Here is a 17,754-nt window from a genome sequence, read left to right on the forward strand (position 1 = left end):
AGTTATTCTCATTAGCATAATTAATATATACCAGGAGGAGAAAACTCCAATGCCTTAAGGAACCAAGTAGCCAGCATTCATGAGAGAGGCAGGGAATCTGTGGGGAACCTGGTGAGCCCAAGCCCCACCTAAATGGGAGCAGCCACTCCTTTCTTGCTGGTTGTTGCTTCGTGAGACTGGCGAGTTCAGGTACCCAGACAGACCAAGTTTCTAAGGGAATACTGAAATCTGAACTGCTGTAAAATCTCTATACTTTATTGGCAACTAATTAAGAGATTTATTTGCTTTCCTCATTCTTGTGACTTCTACTTTATTGTCATACCTTAAATAAACCTACCTCTCTCCATTTAGGAGATAACACACCCTTCACTTTTAGGAACAATAGATATTCACTGAAATAATATACAAATTAGCATTTTTTAATGTTATTTATTAATATGTAAGTTGCATGTTAGAAGTATAAATTTTAAATTTAGAATCCTCTATTTCAGACAACTCTGTCAGATTAAAAGTTATTACTTAACATTTGCATTTTTTACCCTTTAAGAAAGGTTAACTATAATATTTTAAACATCAGTCTGCTTTTTAAGAACCTTGTCTTAAAATTTTCAAGAACGTAGATTTGCTTGCATTTTAGTTTCTAATAAGCCATTTTACAACAGAGGAATAAGTAAATGAAGATGATAAATTATACCAGAGAGCATTCCTAAATATAATAAAAAACATGAAAAATTTTAACCTTGTCTTTTGTGCACAAAGGCACCTTTAAGGGTGTCTCCTGTAAGTGCTATATTAACGCAGAAGTTTAGTTAATTACAGCCACTATTCTCACGTACCTTAACTGAGTGTGAATACCAAGCCATCTAATAGTGTGCCCCTGAGCATTAATACCTAATGAAATTGGATTCCTTGTTTTCTCTAATGAGCTCATTGCTTTTCTAAATATGGTCATTGCAGGTAAATGATCAATAGCCTTGAAACTGATACCACTACTGAATTATTTTGGCAAGATAGAAATACTCTTATTAGTGTAAAATAAGAATTTTTGAATATGCATTTCAGATCACTTTCTAAATAATGTCACATATAACAGGAATGACCATAGTAGGCTAGTTTGTTTCAGTGGCTGGCTTAGTAAGAAATTGTGGACAGTCGCGGTCTGATTTACAGCACAGTGGCTTCAAACTCATATCACCTAGCTCGAGCTAAAGTGAACCAGATGCAGTGTGTTCCTGTTAATTAAGAGACTGAGGGGCAGCCAGCTTTGAGAAGGTTTTCTGTTCCGTTTTCTGTTGTGATATAGCAGTTCTGTACAAGCCGTCTCCAATATACTAGTTTCCTACAGCTGCCGTAACAAATGACCATAAACTCAGTGGCTTAACAAAAGATAACTTTCTTCTCTCACAGTTCTGGAGGCTGGAAGCTTACAATCAAGAAGTTGGCAAGGCTGCGCTGCCCCTGAAAGTTCTGGAAGAATCCGTTCTTAGCCTCTTCCAGCTTCTGGTGGCTGTAGGCATCCTTGACTTGTGGCTGTATCCCTCCAATCTCTGCCTCAGTGGTCACATTGCATCCTTCTTTTCTGCCTGTTTCTCTCCTGCCATGTGTCTCTTCTAATGAAACTTGTCAGCCCACCTGGATAACCCAATATGATCTCAAGGTCCTCAGTTACATTTTCAGAGATCCTTTTTCCAAATAAAGTCATATACTGGTGGTAAGAATGTGGACGTATCTTTCTGAGGACCACCCTCTTTCTCCACCTGCACTGTGGTTAGTTAGTAAAGCCTAACACAGCCACTACTCAAGTCATTATGATTTGTAAGCACGTTACTACCACTATTTTTATGTATCGAGCGTATCATTTGTATTGTGTGTATATTTGTAATTTTTAATTCTTATAACCATCCTATATACAGATAAGGAGATTGAGGGACAAAAAAGTAAGATCTTCCTCGAGGTTACAACATACAGAGTAAGAGTGTCAATCTATATTTAATATTTAATGCATATGTAAATTTAATTTCTATGTAATGCACATATAAATTTAGATGTTCACATTACTTAGAAATGTATGTGTTGAATTTCACAAGATAGCTGTTTATCATTAGATTTTTTGGTCTCTGTGTTACACAGGATCAGATAATCCTCCAGAAAGTCCATGACATTGTTTCCAACTTAAACCTAAAGAAGAACATGCCAAGGTGAAGTTTGCAGAATAATAGCCTTGGGATGAGATTCAAGTTAGGGCTTACTTCACCCAAAGCTATCATCCAATACCCGATTCTGAATTACTTTATCTTAAAATGGATTTGGAATTATTTTTAAAAACATGTTTTTAGGCTGGGCAGGATGGCTCAATGCCTGTAATCCCAGCACTTTGGGAGGCCGAGGTGGGCGGATCACTTGAGGTCGGGAGTTCGAGACCAGCCTGACCAACATGGAGAAACCCCATCTCTACTAAAAATACTGAAAAAAAAAAAAAAAAAGCCTGGCATGGTGGCCCATGCCTGTTATCCCAGGTACTCGGGAGGCTGAGGCAGGAGAATCACTTGAACCCGGAAGGTGGAGGTTGCGGTGAGCTGAGATCACCCCATTGCACTCCAGCCTGGGGAACAAGAGCGAGACTCTGCCTCAAAAAAAAAAAAGTTTTTAAACACTTTTAACTGTTTAAACATTTTTTTTTTTAGCACATATGCATCTTTTTAATGGGGTACATAGTAACGTTTTGATATACATAATGTATAGTGATCAGATTAGGGTAATTAGCATAGCCATCATCTCAAACATTTATTTTTTTTGTTGGAAACATTAAATATCCTTTTTCTACCTATTTGAAATTATACCATTATTAACAAGAGCCATCCTAGAGTGCTATAGAACAGGGGTCCACACCTCCCAGGCCACACACCAGTACCAGTCCGTGGCCTCTTAGGAACTGGGCTGCACAGCAGGAGGTGAGCAGTGGGCAGGAGAGCGTTACCACCTAAGCTCCACCTTCTGTCAGATCAGCGGCAGTACTGGATTCTCACAGGAGTGCAAACCCTGTTGTGACCTGCACGTGCGAGGGATCTAGGTTGCATACTCCTTATGAAGCTGGAACAGTTTCGTCTCAAACCATCCCCAACCCTCTAACCGCTGGTTCCATGGAAAAATTGTCTGCATGAAAGCGGTCACTGGTGCCAAAAGGGTTGAGGACCACTGGTACAGAACACTAGAATTTATTCCTCTTATCTAGCTGCAATTTTGTATCTCTTAACAAATCTCTCCTTATTCCCTGACCCCTACCCTTCCCAGCCTTCACTATCCTCTGTCTTGCTTTTTACCGCGTGTTGTTGTTGTTTGTTGTTGTTGTTGAGACGGGATCTCGCTCTGTCGCCAGGCTGGAGTGCAATGGCGCCATCTTGGCTTACTGCGACCTCCGACTTCCTGGTTCAAGCGATGCTCCTGCCTCAGCCTCCCGAGTGGCTGGGACTACAGGTGCGCACCACCACGCCCAGCTAATTTTTGTATTTTTAGTAAAGACGTGTTTCACCATGTTAGCCAGGATGGTCCCGATCTCCTGACCTCGTGATCCGCCCGCCTCAGCCTCCCAAAGTGCTGGGATGACAGGCGTGAGCCACCGCGCCCTGCGGAGATCAACTTTTTATAGCTTCCACATATGAATAAAAATATGCAATGTTTAATTTTCTATTCCTGGCTTATTTCATTTAACATTATGTCCTTCGGTTCTATCCATGCTGACTTGAGTAAAGGAATTTCATATTTTTAAATAGCTAAATAGCATTCCATTGTGTATATATACCACATGGTATTTATCCATTGCTCTGTTGTTGGATATCTAGGCTGATTCCATATCTTGGCTATTGTGAATAGTGCCACAAAGAGCATGGAGGTGCGGACATACTGATTTCCTTTTCTGTGAATAAATGCCCAATAGTGAGCTTTGTTGGATCATAAAGAATGGCTTTTAAATACACTGCAATGCTTAGGAGCACACCCCTGCACTGCTGCGTTGGAGCCCTATCTCCTCCATTAACTGTGCTTTTGGGGTTATCACTTAACTTTCATGTGCCCCAATTTCCTCATTTGTAAAATGGATGATAGATAATATCTCTTGAGGTTCCTTAAGAAATAAGAAAAATAATAATATGCTAAATAGTAACTGCTTCATGATATACACTCTGTATCGAATAATTATCACCAATGATAAGTATTTTACATATAAAGTAGTATTAGAGGTACAACATTCAGAATCACGATGAAGTTGCAAGCAGTAGAATTTTATTTGGCACATAACATGCTTCAAAAAACAGCATGGGGCAGAGAGTTTCATAGTGCATGTATTCCTGAATATTATTTTATTTTCAAAAGTAAAGTGTTTTTATGTTTTTTTTCTTCCCACAGCAATTTAACCCCCTTCCTTTGCATTCCTCTTCCCACCCGGCTCTGTTATTTTATTCTTTCTTGGGGAAACAATTAAGTTTTTGTTTTCCAAGATAACTCATAAACTACTAAACTATCCCCAGATACACAAGGTAATTTGAATCCATAACCAAGTCAGAGGAAACAGTTGTGTTAGCTCTGTTCCATATGCGTGAGCTCTATCAAGCACACCTGAAACTATTTTCTGTCGGCATGTTTACGATTCTAAGAAATCTGCTGTGACTTACGGTTTGTGGATAAAGTGTGAGAAGGTTCAGGGCACTGGTACCTTTTAGCTCTAAGTGGATGCTTAGAGTCATCTGCACATCACTTCCAAGTAAAAATGGTTTACAGTTGTCAAGTTGTACGAAATTAATGCTCAATTTGCTTACATCCATTACATAGCTTAAGCATTTATAATGCTCACTGGAGCAAGAAATAAGACTTGGGGGCTTTATATATTTTATTTATTGGCATCTTTTCATTTATTGGTTTTCTTTGCTAATTATTTTACATTTATAAACTCCATATATAAGGATAATATTTTTCTTCATGGAACTCAGTATTCATGATAAAGAAGCAATATATATTTCTAATAGACTCAAGGTGTCAACAGTTATCGTCTATTGTCATATGGTTTTTTTGTGTGTGTGTGAGCAAATGTGAGCACAGAGACATGAAATGATGTTTTTCCATAACCATAACTCAATGGTGGAAGCAGACATAGATATTTAAATATATTTAGTTCTGTTTTTATCTCTTCTGGACATGACTTATTTCTCTACCCCCACCCTACCTGAGGAAGTGGATTCATTTCCTGACCCAGAAAGGCTTCAATTGTCAGTGCTTAAGGGAAAATATTCTAAAATGCATTGTTTGTTGTAAATGAAACTCTGATCACGCATGTAACCACTTACTTTACTATCAAACACAACAGCCAACTTCTGCCTTTGATCACGGAGAACTGAAGTGTGCCTGCATGAACTGTTTCACACGGTGTCTTCTCTGACATCTAGGTGAGCACAAAATGCCGAGGCCTCTGGTGGGAATGCGTCACCAATGCTTTTGATGGCATTCGCACCTGCGATGACTACGATTCCATACTTGCGGAACATCCCTGTACGTATGCCTTAGCTCTAGCTGCTTGCCAGGAATGGAGAGGGGCAGAAGACTGAGTTCGGGTTTCCATTTTGTGCTTTGTTTTCTATTGTACATTGTTAAGGCTCGGTCCAGTTGGAAATGGTTAGAAATTGAGCTCGTCTTGGAAATGTGAATTTAAATATATACTTTAGCACATTTTCTCTTTTCTCATGTATTTGTAAATTCCTTGAGGGAAAAAATATTATCTTATTCATCTCTCTGTCCTCCAAAGGGCTAGGCATAGTGCCCCATACACAGTAGGCTTAAAGTAAATGGCGTTTTAATCAAGATGAATTCTTTAGGGTGCTGTAATTTCATGATTAGACTGGACAGGTTAAGTGGAAAGCTTTTCAGAGACGTTTTAACCTATGACTTAGTTCAAATAGAAAGTTTACAGTTATTTCAATTGAAGGTTTGCTAAGAAAGAGAGGTGAAGATACAGTGGCAGAGGCAGAAAGAGGTAGACAGCCAGAGACAAACACGTAGACCGTGGGGATCAGTGGAAGAAAAAACCGACACATGTGACACCCTGTTACAGGCCATATTAAAGCTGGCTCCCTTATCTTCCCTACTTTTAGCTTGAAGTTATAGTTAAGGCCAGGTGCAGTGGCTCACGCCGGTAATCCTAGCACTTTGGGAGGCCGAGGCAAGGGATCACTTGAGGTTAGGAGTTCTAAAGCAGCCTGGCCAACATGGTGAAACCCCATCCCTACTAAAAATACCAAAAAAAAAAAAGAAAAACAAATAAACTGAGCATGGTGGTAGGAGCCTGTAGTTCCAGCTACTCAGAAGGCTGAGGTGGGAGAATCACTTGGACCCAGAAGGCAGTGGTTACAGTGAGCCACGATCGCACCACTGCACTCCAGCCTGGGAGACACAGTAAGACTCCATCTCAAAAATAAAATGATAAATAAATAAATAAACAAATAGTTACATGTTAGCAGAGCCCATGTTGCTATGAATAAAGAAATCTCTTAAATTTAAAAATCTTACCGTTGATTCTCTCAGTCCTCTCCATGGTGTTTATTTATTTATAAGAACATTGAACCCTGCTAAGAAATACCTGTTCTGTTATAAAAGCAAAGTGGTTTTGGTCTCTTTCAAAGCAAATGATGGGTGATGGCACCATAAACCAACTTCTCTTCTCAAGATAAATAAAAAGTTAAACCCTTGGAATGCGACTTTGCCCCTGAACTGCTATTTCAGTCCAGAGGAGAGCACTTAAAAGGAGCAGTGCTCTAAAATTCTTCATCTGCTATTTAAAAGTTGGGTGCCTGGAACGTTTTTTAAAACATAGTTCATAAGGCCTTTGTTTTATTTTTGTTAAAAAAGATTCTCTTAATTCCTTTTCTTTTCCCCTCTCTGTGTGAAATAGTTACGAAGAAACACTATTTGCTGAATAGGAATGAACATTTAGCCTATTCTAAAAATTCATTAAAGTGGATTTTAATTCATAAGCTGAGAAGAAAATGAAAGATTAAGTATTTCAAACTTTTAAATACTGTTATATGCATTTGTACAAGAAGAAAACATAATCACTCATAAGCTCACTACATAGAGAAAACCACCATTTATATTTTAATATGTTCCTTTTTCATCTTTGACCTATGCCGTCACATTTTTCCCTTTTTTAACCTGCTACTTTCAAATAAGACACTAACGGCCCATTACCTTTCTTTAAAAAATTCCGTCTTCTTTAAAGACAGCAGAGATGAAAATGGACTCTAGGAAAATGACATATCTATGCCCTCTTGGTTAGGATGTTACATATGAGGAAGTAAGATTTTATTTTTACTTTTTGCTATCTTTCATACAACTACAATTAGATAACTCTTTCCACTGTCCTGTATACTTAGGGTGTTTAACCCAGACAAATATGTTTGTCATGGCTCCAGTTGATATGGATAATTTGAGTCCCCACAAATCAGCATATTAACAGCATTCTGACAGTCAAATCTCACATGATTCCAGAAAAAGAAATTTCTTACTGGCCAACATGACCTATCTGCTTTCAGGAATCCCCTCCTGGATCCAGGCTGGCCATGGGGCCCCTGGTCCACCCCATAGGCTCTTCAGAGACCCAACATGTAGGGTAGGAGTTGGAGCGTTCCGAAGGGAAGAAGATCTAGGCCCATGAGAGTTTGGATGAGTTCAGACCACCCTATCCTGATGGTATAGCTGGCCCCAGCTAGTCCCAGGTTTCAAAAGAGTACTTGGAAAATTTCAAGGGAGGCTATCCAAAGGACAAGACCTTTTGGTTTAGAGCCCTGAGTAGGAGGCCTGCTTGTATATGCTATTTAGTGATCGAGAAGATATGTTGAAATAGTGTTATTATCTAATAGGTTACATATTTTTCTCTTTCCTCAGTTTTGAGAAAAATGAGTCTTAGATTTGTAACACTTAAATTTTCTGAAATAATGCTAAATTTTGAGATCTTATGAATTGTGTTTTAGAGACAAATATTCATATATATTAAGATAATTATAAATAGTATGTTTACCTATTAATGAGTTTGGGACTGATTTTATGCATTGATTTTCTCTCTCAGATGAGTCATAAATTTTTTATTTTAAGTTCAGTAATATTGTCTGCATATTTTCAAGCAACATGTTTCCAAATAAACCCTAAGGTTACCTACCATTGGGTAAAAATTATTTAAAATACAAGGAAACCCCAGATCAATATGAAAATAAAACATAATTGCTGTACCATAAAAGGAATACATTTTATTACTCTTATCCATCAGCCAGCTAGAATAGTAGTAGTTCTGATTTCAGTTAATTAACCTTCTATTTGAGATATGATTTCCCTAAGTTGAGCTCAGCATAACTATAACTCAGAGTTCTGGAGGCTTTCACAGTTGAAGATGCTTCTGCTACAGAAGATGATTGCTACTATTCCACTTTCATCTTCCTGATCTTTTCTTTCCTGGACTGTCTACCATATATTCTTATTTTTACTGTCTGTAGCTTTAAAATATGGTCATTTGACAATGCAAGGTTGAAGGCTTAATGTGTAATATTGGCCAAGAAGAGTCATGATTTAAATGGCTGAAAGAGAAAATGATCTAATTTCCAGAAATTATCTTCTACTTCATAGCACAAACTAACTCTCCTTCTTCTAAAGATCTCCTGATGGCTTCTTCTATCCTGAATTGACCCAAAGAAGTCTTGAAATATTTTATTCTGCTTCCCTGTGTCAGATTTTAACCAATTATTATTTTTAAATAAAATTTTAAACAATTATAGTGATTATTTATTTATTCAATATTTATTAAGAAATTTTTGTAGAACAGATATGCTACCTTCGATTCAGCAATTGGCTACAATATTTGTGAATGAGACATTTTCCAGGGCAGGAGGCAAAAAGGAAAACATTTCTTTAGTCCCCACTGTCTACCAAGATGCTATCTGCTAGTATAGCAACAAAACTAAGTAGTAACCTGCGGTAAAACAATTAATGATGTCAATAATCTCGTTTTTTTAGTTTTAAACATTAGGAGTACTCATGTTTAAGTTCATACAAAGTCTGACTTTTACCAGTGGGGTGTGTTAATGTTACCTACTTGTCTGGTTTTCTTGCTATATCTCTGTGAGTTAATATGGTTCCTTCCTCTGACTCTGCTTTAACCATATGCCCTGGTCTTCCAGTGAAGCTGGTGGTAACTCGAGCGCTGATGATTACTGCAGATATTCTAGCTGGGTTTGGATTTCTCACCCTGCTCCTTGGTCTTGACTGCGTGAAATTCCTCCCTGAGGAGCCATACATTAAAGTCCGCATCTGCTTTGTTGCTGGAACTACATTACTAATAGCAGGTACTGGTCTGGCTGGACTAGCAACTGGGGTAGGGAGACTCTGCTAAGGACTTGAGGTGAAGGAGAATGTTGTGGTGAAGCTGCTCATTTTTGGATTATATGTGGCTTCCTTTCCTAGATTGAAAAACTAGAGATCACATCTACCAGTCCTGCTTACTTTAGCTTTGAAGTCAGGTAATTAGTCTTTTGTTAATATCTCAGAACAAAATATGAAGCTCTCAGGCCGCGTGTGGTGGCTCATGCCTGTAAATCCCATCACTTTGGGAGGCCGAGGCAGGTAGATCACTTGAGGCCAGGAGTTCGAAACCAGCTGACCAACATGGTCAAACCCCATCTCCACTAAAAATACAAATCTAGGCATGGTGGTGCACGCCTGTAGTCCCACCTACTCAGGGGACTGAGGCAGGAGAATCGCTTGAACCCAGGAGGTGGAGGTTGCAGTGAGCAGAGATCGCGCCACTGCACTCCAGCCTGGGTAACAGAGCAAGACTCCATCTCAGGGGTAAAGAGAAAGAAAGAAAGAAAAAAGCTCTAAAACTATGTTTTAGCCATTTAAAAAGTTATATAACTTCAAGTTTTAAAATAATTTATCTTGTGGTTATTACTAAAGTTAAAATCCTAAAGTAAACCCCAAACTTCTACCTCCTTACCTGTACCCACCTCCACCAACTCCACCAACTCTTTTTAACAATAAACTCACAATTGTGCCAAGTCCTGTGTTGTCCCATGTGCTAACCCATTTGTTCATAAATGTAACAATAAACAGATCATATTGTTATCCCCACTTACGGCACAGATAAAGAATTGAAATTCTGAAGACTACTCAAGCATATTTATTAGTCAAGCTTGACTAATAAACAACACATCAAAAAGCACTTTAAATAGTATTTATTAGTGAAACAGCAAAATCGTACTTTATTCAGGTCTGTCTTCAACTTCAAAGCTTAGTCCTCTTCTTTTTTTTTAGACAGAGTTTCACTCTTGTTGCCCAGGCTGGAGTGCAATGGCACAATCATGGCTCATTGCAACCTCCACCTCCCAGGTTCAAGCGATTCTCCTGCCTCAGCCTCCCTAGTAGCTGGGATTACAGGCATGTGCCACCATGCCTGGCCAATTTTGTATTTTTAGTAGAGATGGGGTTTCTCCATGCTGATCAGGCTGGTCTCGAACTCCCGACCTCAGGTGATCCGCCCACCTCGGCCTCCCAAATTGCTGGGATTACAGGCGTGAGCCACCGTGCCCAGCCAGTCCTCTTCTTTTACAACATAATGTCTTCTTCTTGTCTGTTAGTAGGAAAAATCTTGTCTGCTAACAAAACGAATATAAGTGGGAGCCTGACCGGGCAATGTGGGGTAGTAAATCGATATGGAGTTTGGAACTAAAAACACTTAGAGATATGTATGTGTGGTATCTTCACCCTTGTCTCTGTTTCCTAATCTGCAAAGGAGCATGAAGCTAAGGTAGTAACATGTACCCTGAATTGCTATGTGAACATGCAATGTGGGCACAGCAAACTCTTAGCTGACTGCCTAACCCTTTATATGCTTAAAACTTGGGCCTCCCTGATTTTTGACACAGAAATGTTAAGTCAACATCCTAATAATCCTCAGATTGTATTATAAAGTTACAAAAATTTAGAATTCTTCCCTTCTGTAAGTCATTTATTTCAATATCCCACTTACTGACAACATTGAACTTTTTAATACACAATATATTTCATTTAAGATTTAAATATTATTTAATTATTTACAGCTATGCAATTTTGTTCCAGAATATTTTTGAGGCATCATCAGTAAATAACCCGTCTTACACAAAACAACAAAACAAATAACATTTAAAAAATTAGTCATTGAAGAAAATCCTGATAGGAATGACTGAATAACTAACTAAATTGAAAGACAAAGCATGTCCTAAGCTTTGGAAACATTATTTAGAATTAGTGTGCTATAAAATTTATTTTTTAAAGTCTATAATCTCTTTTGAAGTTTTAGAAAAGGAAGTTCTACCTGAAAACTGCAGATGATGGTATTATAGAAACGCTATTGCAATATATACTGCATTTTCTAAAGGTTATGTGTTTATTATCTGTCCTTTTTTTTTTTTTTTTTTTTTAAGACGGAGTGTCACTCTGTCACCCAGGCTGGAGTGCAGTGGTGCGATCTCGACTCACTGCAAGCTCTGCCTCCCGAGTTCACACCATTCTCCTGCCTCAGCCTCCCGAGTAGCTGAGACTACAGGTGCCCGCCACCATGCCCGCTACTTTTTGTATTTATAGTAGACACAGGGTTTCACCATGTTGGCCAGGATGGTCTCGATCTCTTGTCCTCATGATCCGCCCACCTCAGCCTCCCAAAGTGCTAGGATTACAGGCGTGAGCCACCGCGCCCGGCCTATCGGATCCTTCTTAAAGTTCTTACATTAAACAATTAAGAGAAGAATATAGTTAAATAGTGATTTAAATAGATATCACAGACTCTCTAGGGGGAAAAAAATGTAAAATTTTTTGGAGACTACATATTTTATTTTTTTTTTAGATTTGGGAAAAACAAATATTTATTTCATTAGACAGTAAAACAATTCTAGAAAGTAATCTGAAGAGATTCTTTGTGAAGACATGCATCTAATTTCGCACAGAGTAGCAGAATTTTGAAATGAAGGAAAAGGAGGATCCAGTTATTTGGGTATTGGTGGGCAAGAGCGTGATCTTAACACTAATGTTGATATAGCTTCAGGATATCAGTAAGCATACATTTAGAAGTAAATAACTGAAAATCCAACTCAAGCAGACTTAGGCAACATATAGATTACTGATTTCTTCTAATTGCCTTCGCTAGACATTGAGCGTGTGGAGACTACGTATTTCAAAAACACTCTTTTAATACAGTGTTTTGTCCTCCAACTCACCACATTTCTTTACTGCATCCGGGCTTCGACATGCAATTTATACCTCTAAAATACCAGGACTCTAGTGGCGTCATTTCAAACCAGTTAATTGTTAGAGAGGCTAATCTGTGGAGATGTGTTCAAAGGGAATAACATTTCTTGCTCCATTCTTATATGGTATGGGGGTATTAGATAAAGGTTTATTTGAAAATAAAAACAATTTTTACTTCAATTATTTGTTTTTGACTTAAAGACACTGAAATCAGTGACTTTAAAAACAGTTTCCACATGGGTGCTGATTACATAGCTGGCATAGCTTCAAAAGGGAGTAGAGGGAGCATTAAATACTCATAACGGTATTTACTGACAATTAAAAAATCAGTATGGAATGAACATATGCTCTATGTTGTTTGTGTTAGACTGTATTCTTTTTCTGTTTTGTTTGGTCTTGTTTCTAATATTTTCATTTATACAATACTAACATGGCATTGGAAAGACAAGAAAATCAAAGAAAACCATAACGACGAATTTCCATTTACACAAACAGATGAGCACTGCATTATTTCATTTTTGTATTTTCTTTATGTATAAACTGAGATAAAATTTTAAAAAGATACAAGATGGAAAGCAAAAGAAAGAGACTGAAGAAGTGTCCAAACTTTGGTTCGCCCATGAATCCATGTTTCTGTTTTTACCTCTCTGAATGATGCCAGCCATTTTGGGTAGTAAACAGGTATTTTTGGATTTAAATTCAGAAAATGTCCCCTATTATTTGTAGCATCCTCCCTTTCTTTCAGGTACCCCAGGAATCATTGGCTCTGTGTGGTATGCTGTTGATGTCTATGTGGAACGTTCTACTCTGGTTTTGCACAATATATTTCTTGGTATCCAATATAAATTTGGTTGGTCCTGTTGGCTAGGAATGGCTGGGTCTCTGGGTTGCTTTTTGGCTGGAGCCGTTCTCACCTGCTGCTTACACCTTTTTAAAGGTAAGAATAAAATAAAATAGCAAACTTCCTTGCCTTCACTATCATTTTTCCCAATCCAGTGGAAACACATTTCACAAGAAAAAAAAAAATGCTATTTATTTGAATTCCTACCTATTACCTTAAAAATTCCAATTGTTCTAGGGCAACTGAATTGTAATACTCAAACTTTATTACCCAGTTAATGCTATATTAATTGACAAATATATATTTTACCCAGTTAGTGCTATATTAATTGAAAAATATATTACCCAGTTAGTGTTATATTAATTGAAAAATAAAATCCACAACTACAAACATGCCCAATATTCAAATGTCTAATAGTTATCTTAATGTATTACGATTATACATATATACATATATACACATATATACATATATACACATATATACATATACATATATGTATATATGTATACATATTACGAATATACATATATGTATATATGTATACATATTGCAATTATACATATATACATATATGTATATATACACATATAGTATATATACATATACATATACACGTATATGTATAATTGTAATACATCAAAATAACTATTATACATTTGAATATTAGATATGGTCGTAATTGTGAATTTTATTTTTCAATTAATATAACACTAACTGGGTAATAATGTTTGAGTATTACAATTCAGTTGCCCTTGAACAATTGGAATTTTTAATGGTAATTGGAATTTTTAATGGTAACAGGTAGGAATACATATAAGTATGTATATGTATATTAGAATTATACATATATGTGTGTATACATATATACAATTATACTTTTATAATTGTATGCATATATAGGTATATATACATCTAATTGTAGTACATTAAAATAACGATTATACATTTGAATATTGGACATGGTTGTAGTTGTGAATTTTATATATAAACATGTATATAAATGTATATATATTTTGCTGTATTACAGTTATACATACATATATATCTTCACCCACTCAACCTAATGTATGTTTAGTGTTAAACAGAGAAGTGGACTAAGATCCAGCCAAATATTTCTTTTTAAAGAATTTAACATGTTATGTTGGGTTTCTAAAAATATCACCTAAAAAACTAAGGGAATACCTCTCCTGATGAAGAAAAAAATAAAAGGAAATCTACTTGGCTGAATTTTAAACCTAAAAGTAACTTTCAGAATGAAAATCTTAAATTGTCTTCTAGGATTCTTCTTAGAGTTCCAAAATGATACCTTCTTTGACTATCTATATTCTTGCTCCTTTTGAGGAAAAACATATAAAATGGTGTTTTATAATTTTCCCAAGTTCACTGAGTCCTACTTATTTTTATATCTCTTTCAAACAGATGTTGGACCTGGGAGAAACTATCCTTATTCCTTGAGGAAAGCCTATTCAGTTGCAGGTGTTTCCATGACCAAGTCATACTCAGCCGCTCGAACTGAGACTGCCAAAATGTATGCTGTAGACACAAGGGTGTAAAATGCACATCTCAGTCTGTGCTTACATATGATTTAATCAATATGGTTACATTGATAAAATAGTAAGTCAATCCAGAAACAGTTATTTAGAATTCGTATTGAACTAAATTAATTGCTAGCTTAATCAAAATGTTTGACTCTCCTATACTTTTCCTTTCTATTACTGTCATATTTTTCCCTCGTTCTCTCTGCTAACCTTCTTCCTTAGGCACACACTTTCCCTATATTTTAAGATAAGTCTTCTAGAATGTAGAAATGTTTGTTTGTGATTTCTATATAGCATTAGAGATTATGACATGGTACTATTAAATGAAATAATGCTTAAATAGAAAGCAATCTTAAAAGAGGCCAGGAACCCTAATCTTTGAAAAGATGGACAAACTTACTTTTCTCCCTAGCTTTTGGTTCACTTTTTGTACTTTTAACAAGTGGGTGAATTATTTGATAACTTTGAGGAAGATTATTCTTTTATATTCGTATAAGTATATCAATGCCTACCATTACTCTGATTGTATTAAAACAGAAAAAGAAAATAACTTTGTATAGCAGCCACTGGTAAGAGTTAAAGACAAGATCTGCCCCCCGCCCCCAGATGTCAAAGGCAAATGCTGAATTGATACTGGAGCTCGTGGTGACTTTCCACCTCACTAACAGCATAAGGGATCTGTGTATTATTTCGCCACTATTCTAGCTTTGCTGATATACTGCCAAATTATTAGACTGCAGAAGTAATAGCTCAACCAGAGAATTTACTCATTTATTGCTTAAACATTCAAATACTGTTGTAATGTACTATGTTAGAATTCACCAATTCAAGTGCCCACACACCACTGAATCATCAGCACCAAGCAACATAGTAGACATATGGCAAAATTCAACAAATATATGTTGATTTAAATAAATAAAGGTTCACGACTCTACTAAAAAAAAGTCAATGTTCTGGTGGGGCACTGTAGCTCGCGCCTGTAATCTCCGCACTTCGGGAGGCCGAGGCGGGCGGATCATGAGGTCAGGAGATCGAGACCATCCTGGCTAACACGGTGAAACCCCGTCTCTACTAAAAATACAAAAAATTAGCCTGGCGTGGTGGCGGGCGCCTGTAGTCCCAGCTACTCGGAGGCTGAGGCAGGAGAATGGCTTAAACCCGGGAGCCGAGATCGCGCCACTGCTATCCAGCCTGGGCACAGAGCGAGACGCCGTCTAAAAAAATAAAAATAAATAAATAAATAAATGTTCCTCATAAAATGTGGGTTTTGGGGAAAATACAGAATTACATATACATTTAAAGAAGTCGCTAATGAGATTTCATTCATATTCGTCATCTTGAATTTTTTTTAATTGTAGCATTTTAAAAAATGTTTGTAAAATTTAATCTCCAGTTTTCTAATTATTTGTCATTCACATTAATAATGTTAGTACCCTTAAGGCGCCCTTGCAATGCCTGAAAAGAATATCAGCTCACCCACCCAGAAATTAGTTCTTTGAAAAAAGAAAATTAAGTTGTGAATTTATAAAGACCTTGAAATAAGTGTTTCAAATTTAAAGAACAAAGAATGATGTGAAAATGAGATTATGATTCCTACTACATGGATTAGCGTTCCGAGATTGTTGTTTATTGCTCCCCACAGTATCTTTAACAGTATTCTCCAAAGCAGTTCCAATCTAGTTGGAGAATTAACAGCAATTGATTTAACTTTACCTCATTTTTATTATTAACTGTGTAATTGACGTTAAAAATATTTGTAAATCATACTCACTAGTTATTTGATATTATTCTATGCCTTTTAAAATTAATTTTGTGTTTCCCCCTCAATATTTTTTTTAACATTTATTCCCATTTTTATTTTATACTCTATTGTCTGTCATGCTTTATATATTCCAATAAGTCTCTTGAAATCCTTGTGGGGAAAGGCAGGACAAAAATAATTAGTTAATTAGATTTTTAAAATGTAATTTTTTTCATTTTAAATATTTCATTTGTATAAGAAAACATTTAAGAGAACCATGATGATAATTGATATGTGTGACTGTTTTGAATTTTTTCTCAATTAAAACATTTGGTATGTAATGGGAAGAATGTCAAGATTTGTTTTTTTAATTTATTTGAAACATTCATTTCTAATTCATTGTGACTTAATGATGTATCCCAAAATAAAGCATAAAGAAGACTATGCTTTGTATGGCAACTAGTGAACAACAAAGCAAATACTAACTGATGAAGCTGTAATAATTGACAGGTTGTGACATAACATGGCAAGAAAGAAAAAAGCGATATAATCCAAAAACATATACAAGTAAGATTATTAGACTGAAACATTAAAATAGCTCACTAAATACTGGGTACTACAATTTAGGCATGCCTATTAATTGCAGCACAAGAAAAGAAAAAAAAATTTTTAATTGGACAATGCTACTTATCCACCCCTTTAGTAACTACTTTCTTTCTAAGATCAACTTTTTAAATTAAAATTAGCCTTTCCTTATTGTAAAATCAATATATGTGCATTGTAAAATCTTTGTGTAAAAAACACAAATATTCAAAACTATATGTTATTTAAATACTAAGGCAAAATTATCACCATATTCTCTCTACCTGGGACATCACTACTCCTAAAATTTATTGAATCTCTACACAGCCTCCCAGATATTCTCCATTTATACACATATCCATAAAGACATTCGTATAAATATGTATCTCTTTTTGAAGAGATCATTTCATATGTTGCTTTATATTTACTTTTTTTCTTATTTAACTACCTCTGATTTATGGTAACAATACATTTCATCTAATACCTAGTCTATGTTTAAATTTCCTCAAACATTTAAAAATATTCTATACAGCTACTTTGACCAAACAAGGATCTGCCTTTCATTTTGTTATGTCCCTTAAGTCTCTCTTAATCAAGTTACATTTTTTTCCACTGACCTTGATTTGTTAAAACAATAGGACCAATTTTTGTACCCTTTGTTCCACCTTCTGGATTTGTCTGGAGATGTCATTTTGCTTAATTTCTCAATGCCTTATATTTTCAGTAATTGGAGTTTAAAT

The 17,754-nt window shown here is 36.2% G+C and overlaps 1 protein-coding gene across 1 annotated transcript in view; it reads left to right on the forward strand.

The window, feature by feature from the left end:
• Nucleotides 1–15,903, forward strand: part of CLDN16 (claudin 16) — a 25,749-nt gene extending 9,846 nt beyond the window's left edge. Inside the window, exons 2-5 of the mRNA XM_011961614.1 lie at nucleotides 5,436–5,538; nucleotides 9,210–9,374; nucleotides 13,055–13,246; nucleotides 14,573–15,903. Of these exons, the coding sequence (XP_011817004.1) occupies nucleotides 5,436–5,538; nucleotides 9,210–9,374; nucleotides 13,055–13,246; nucleotides 14,573–14,706 (594 nt within the window). The 3' untranslated portion in view covers nucleotides 14,707–15,903. The remainder of the gene's footprint in view (nucleotides 1–5,435; nucleotides 5,539–9,209; nucleotides 9,375–13,054; nucleotides 13,247–14,572) is intronic.
• The last annotated feature ends 1,851 nt before the right edge of the window (nucleotides 15,904–17,754 follow it).

The sequence above is a fragment of the Colobus angolensis genome, unplaced genomic scaffold, assembly GCF_000951035.1.
Source record: "Colobus angolensis palliatus isolate OR3802 unplaced genomic scaffold, Cang.pa_1.0 Scaffold56, whole genome shotgun sequence".
Taxonomy (NCBI): Eukaryota; Metazoa; Chordata; class Mammalia; order Primates; family Cercopithecidae; genus Colobus; species Colobus angolensis.